This window comes from Gavialis gangeticus, unplaced genomic scaffold (assembly GCF_001723915.1).
Source record: "Gavialis gangeticus isolate Ggan-Ray unplaced genomic scaffold, GavGan_comp1, whole genome shotgun sequence".
Classification (NCBI taxonomy): domain Eukaryota; kingdom Metazoa; phylum Chordata; order Crocodylia; family Gavialidae; genus Gavialis; species Gavialis gangeticus.
Window position 1 is genome coordinate 17,095,288 of NW_017729027.1, and position 5,317 is coordinate 17,100,604.

Sequence of the window (5,317 nt, forward strand, 5' to 3'; positions counted from 1 at the left end):
GCGGCCGTCGCGTTTCCCCCGCCTCTTCGCGGGGTCTCAGTTTTCCTAGGCGTGGGGAGTAGAGTGGGAGCGGGGCGAGGAGTGCGGGCCGGGGAAGATGGCGGCCCTTCCTGCTCGCCGGCAGCGCCACAAAATGGAGGACGCGCGCGCAGCTCGGCCGGGCCGGGCGGCACGATCCGCACAAAGGACCGGGGCGGCCCCGCCTTCCCGCGCCGCTCTGGCACCAGGCCCCGGCCCCTCCGGTTGGCGGGAGGGGGGCTGTGGCCGGGCCGTCGCCGCGCGGGCGGGTGGGTGGAGCCGCGGCCTTGCGTCAGCCACTGCCCTCGTGGCCGCCACCCCCGGGTTCCAGGGTGACTCGAGTCTCTTCTGGCTCCGCAGGTGCTGATTTCTCTGAGAGAAGGGAAAGCCTCACTCGCCAGCCGCCGCCATGGGCAAGGAGAAGACCCACATCAACATTGTCGTCATCGGCCACGTCGACTCGGGCAAGTCCACCACCACCGGGCACCTCATCTACAAGTGTGGTGGCATCGACAAGCGCACAATTGAGAAGTTTGAGAAAGAGGCCGCAGAGGTATGTCCGTGGGGGGGAGGCGGAGGAATGGCACGGATGGGGATTTGCTGGAGTTAGGGGCCTCCTCCATGTGCTCAGCAGAAAGCGTTACCTTGCCACCTCACCAGCACTTTTTCTATATTGGGCAACTATTTGTCCATGGAATCCTCCTGGGACGAGATCCTGGGATCCTAACTTATGTTTTTAGCCTCAATGAACACTTTGATGTTCTCTGCCCCCAAAATGCAATTGCTTGCTGCAGTGTTTAAAAAAAAAAAAAAGCCGTTGTCTGTTCTTTCAGCCATAGGCTTGTAGAGAAGTCGAGTTGGGAGGGACCCCCAGAGGTCATCTAGTGCATTGCTGTGTGCTTTCAAGCCACTTCTACAAACAGTAAGACTGCAGCAGGGCAGTGTTTGGGATGCCACCCTGCTTCCCCTCCTGTGCTCCCCCCGTTTATAAATGGGGAACCAGGAGAAGCATTACTTGGCTCAGCTTGTGTAGTTGGGAACTCTTTAGGCAGACTGTATCAAATAGTTAGTAACTGCTGTACTCAAATTTTGTATTTTTAAAAATGAGTAATGTTGGAGGATACTGTATTTCTCCCAAATTAATCATAAATGAGATCACTTCTTTTTCATTTGGTCTCAATAAGAGTGACTGACTCAGTAGGTGATGGCAGTATGCTATCTGTGTAAATTCCAGAGGATAAATGGGTACAGGCTAGCTGTGGAAGGGATTACAGCAGTATGAAAACAAGCTTCTAGAGGACACTTGATCTGATGGACCCTGTGGAGCCAAGCTAACTTGAATGATGTTAGTTGTAGTTAATGAGTTGTCCAGGGCTAAAGTGTCATCAGGTTAAATAACAGAAGACAGATGGAATCTCTCACTAGTTTGTGCCAAGTGCGTCTAGGCCAAAGTTGTGCTGGCAGCAGAAATCTCTAGTGCAATAGAAGCCATCTGCCACTATAGACTTTTTTTTCCTGTCCCTTGGCTATCCTACAAATTGGATTCTTTTTTAAAACTGCCACTTGTCATTGTTATCCTTACAGAGTATAATGCTTTTGCTTGTTTAATCTCCTAGATGGGCAAAGGTTCCTTCAAGTATGCCTGGGTTTTGGACAAACTGAAGGCTGAGCGTGAGCGTGGTATCACAATTGATATTTCCCTGTGGAAATTTGAAACCAGCAAGTACTATGTCACCATCATTGATGCTCCTGGACACAGAGATTTCATCAAGAACATGATCACTGGCACTTCCCAAGTACGTAAAAGGAGAGAATTCTAGTGAATTTAGTTTTTTGTTCTTTTTATGTGTATGTAAATAGAAACTTAATACTACTTTTTTCCAAAGGCTGATTGTGCTGTCCTGATTGTTGCTGCTGGTGTTGGTGAATTCGAAGCTGGTATCTCCAAGAATGGGCAGACCCGTGAGCATGCGCTTCTGGCATACACACTGGGTGTCAAACAGCTCATTGTTGGTGTTAACAAGATGGATTCCACTGAGCCACCTTACAGCCAGAAGAGATACGAGGAAATTGTCAAAGAAGTCAGTACTTACATTAAGAAAATTGGCTACAACCCAGACACCGTGGCTTTTGTGCCAATTTCTGGCTGGAACGGAGACAACATGTTGGAGCCCAGTGCTAATGTAAGTTTTGGTTTTGTGGGTGGGTGTGTTTTTGGGTTTTTGGGTTTTTTGTTTTTGTTTTGTTTTTTTGGAGGGGGTGTCTGTCTTAAACGGTACTGTTGCGATTTACATTCTTTACTCTTTAGAAAAATCTACGTGCCTCAATTGTATTAGATTTCAGTTTTAAACTGATAATTAAGTTACTTTATCTTCAAAGTGTGTTGGATATGTTTTAGGATATTAGAAGTGGATTTTTTAGGAAAAATTTTAATGGTTGCATCTTATTTTGCTACAGATGCCCTGGTTTAAGGGATGGAAGGTCACCCGTAAGGATGGCAATGCCAGCGGCACTACCCTGCTTGAAGCTTTGGATTGCATTCTGCCACCAACTCGTCCAACTGACAAGCCCCTGCGTCTGCCTCTTCAAGATGTGTACAAAATTGGCGGTAAGGTGTTTTGTGTGTGCAGAGGAGAATAGGTTGTGCTTTCCCCTGTATCTAATTTGTTGGTGACATTCCATTCCATAAAAGTTTAACAAATGGCAATTTCACTTTTTAGTGAGAATGTAACAAATCAGTGTGAAGTAATCCTAGTTTGCTTGCGTAAAGAACTACTTATTCCTGATTTTTAAATTGATTGTTAAAGCATGTGTTCTGTTGTGCTTTTTGTAGGTATTGGTACAGTCCCAGTCGGTCGTGTGGAGACTGGTATTCTTAAGCCAGGCATGGTGGTTACATTTGCCCCTGTCAACGTTACAACTGAAGTAAAGTCTGTTGAGATGCACCATGAAGCTTTGAGTGAAGCTCTTCCTGGTGATAATGTTGGCTTCAATGTTAAGAACGTGTCTGTAAAAGATGTCCGCCGTGGTAATGTTGCTGGTGATAGCAAAAACGACCCCCCAATGGAAGCTGCTGGTTTCACTGCACAGGTAGGTACTCACTCTTACTTGGTTTGCTTTTTGCTCATGTATCCAGTAGACTCTTGGACATGCATGCACTGAGTCTTTTGTATATACTAAAGCACATATACATACAGACCAACTTATATTATAGAATGAGTACCTTTTCTAAGGTGTCTTTCCAGCATGATTTATGGGGTAAGTTGTACTCTGTCTTGCAGGTCATTATTCTGAACCACCCTGGCCAAATTAGTGCTGGCTATGCCCCTGTGCTGGATTGTCACACTGCTCACATTGCTTGCAAGTTTGCTGAGCTGAAGGAAAAGATTGATCGCCGTTCTGGTAAGAAGCTGGAAGATGGTCCCAAGTTTCTGAAATCTGGAGATGCTGCCATTGTTGATATGATCCCAGGCAAACCCATGTGTGTCGAGAGCTTCTCTGACTATCCTCCTCTAGGTAAGTCATTTTATAAAGTATACTGTTGGGGGGTGGGGAGAGAACTGGGTCTTATACCAGTAATAGCCCAAGCATCATTTAACTTTGACTTGCTAGAAAATGGTACTGAATTTTACCATTGGTGGTGGTCAAACTTCAATGTGCATATTTACTGAAAATCCAGGAGATTCAGTTGAACAGTTCCTCAGTAATTGTACCTACCTGCTTGATTGAAAGGTCATAATGCATTGATTTCTGTTTCTAGGTCGTTTTGCTGTGCGTGACATGAGACAGACTGTTGCTGTTGGTGTCATTAAGGCAGTTGACAAGAAGGCTGCTGGAGCTGGCAAGGTTACAAAGTCTGCCCAGAAAGCCCAGAAGGCTAAATGAAAATTCTGTACATCAGCTGCCACTTCAATCTTAATCAGTGGTGGAAGAAGGGTCTCAGAACTGCTTGTCTCAATTGGCCATTTAAGTTTAATAGTAAAAGACTGGTTAATGATTACAATGCATCGTAAAAGCTTCAGAAGGAAAGGAATGTTTGTGGACCATTTGTTTCGTGGCAGTTTTTAAGTTATTAGTTTTTAAATCAGTAAATTTTTTAAATGGAAACAACTTGACCAAAAATCTGTCACAATTTGAGACCATTAAACAAAGTTTCATTCTAAGTGTGTGTGTGTGTGTGTATTGGATTGATCTTGACATGTTTACAAGAGAACTAATCTGGGGTGAAAGGTAATGAGTTATTCTAGTATACTTATAGATGAACTGTAAAAGAAACAAACATTCAAAATTCTCCTGAATGTCCTCTATCAGTGAAATGGACTGTGACTGAATTTTTTCCAACTATTCTTTTTTTTTTCTTTCTGAACCTGCAAAGCCCCTCACCTTTCAGCACATGTTTGCTGAAGCTGCTGGAAAATGCTTCTTGTATATAGCACTACATTCTGCAGTGGGTTCAGTAAACCCTAGGGAATAGCTGTAAAGAGACTAGCATAGATGGCACCATTTTAGAGGTTAAAACTGGTTTCTGTGCCAAATATACAATTGGATTACCATAGTCATCTTGAACATGTAAGGTGTCCAGTTTGTTTTGCAGTTCATCTATAACTTTTAAGTGGTGTGGAAAAATAACAAGCATACACTTAGTTATGTCACTTCACTTCTAGTAATTTCAGCATTTGTCAGATGACCAGCACAGTGCTAGAAACTACAAAATTTTGCCAAAGTCAAGCTGCATATATAAGGTTAGAGGTTTAGAATGATTAAAATGGACTAATTTGGAATTGACTGGCAATAATCCTTTTAAGATGCTCTCATGATGGTAATTTTTAAATTAACAAAATTTGGAAAACAAACTTGGAAGGAAGTCACAGAATTTTTCCTTTTTCAGTCTTTCACTTTAGCCTCACTTCAACTTTTAAATCCCTTGGAGAATGGTAGCTTTGAGTCGTGTACACAATTTGAAGGATTTGCAAAGTATTCTGAAACTGGAATACAAGTCCTGAATATCATTAGAATTGACTGGTGAGTTCAGTGCATAAAAGGCATCATAAATTAGTTTTTTTTTTAACTTAAAACACCACTTTACATTATAAATGGATAACAAGCTGGCAGACAATAGCAAGCATTTTTAGTTCTCTGAGGAACTACTGCTGCAAGAACTCTTGAACTTGGTTGTGGGGTGGTGGTTTTGTGTGTTGTGGTGTGTTTTTATAATTTTTTTTATTAATGTTAGGAATAAATTTGAGAATTTAAGTGAAATGAATTTCACAACTGAAACCAAACCTGAAACTCTTTAAGA

The 5,317-nt window shown here is 43.1% G+C and overlaps 1 protein-coding gene across 1 annotated transcript; it reads left to right on the plus strand.

Moving 5' to 3' along the window:
* Positions 1-347: 347 nt before the first annotated feature.
* Positions 348-4,181, plus strand: EEF1A1 (eukaryotic translation elongation factor 1 alpha 1). The gene is made up of 7 exons (XM_019520472.1): positions 348-571; positions 1,635-1,814; positions 1,905-2,201; positions 2,476-2,626; positions 2,852-3,108; positions 3,300-3,534; positions 3,779-4,181. The coding sequence occupies exons 1-7, from the start codon at positions 428-430 to the stop codon at positions 3,901-3,903; spliced, it is 1,389 nt and encodes a 462-aa protein (XP_019376017.1). The 5' UTR covers positions 348-427; the 3' UTR covers positions 3,904-4,181.
* The last annotated feature ends 1,136 nt before the right edge of the window (positions 4,182-5,317 follow it).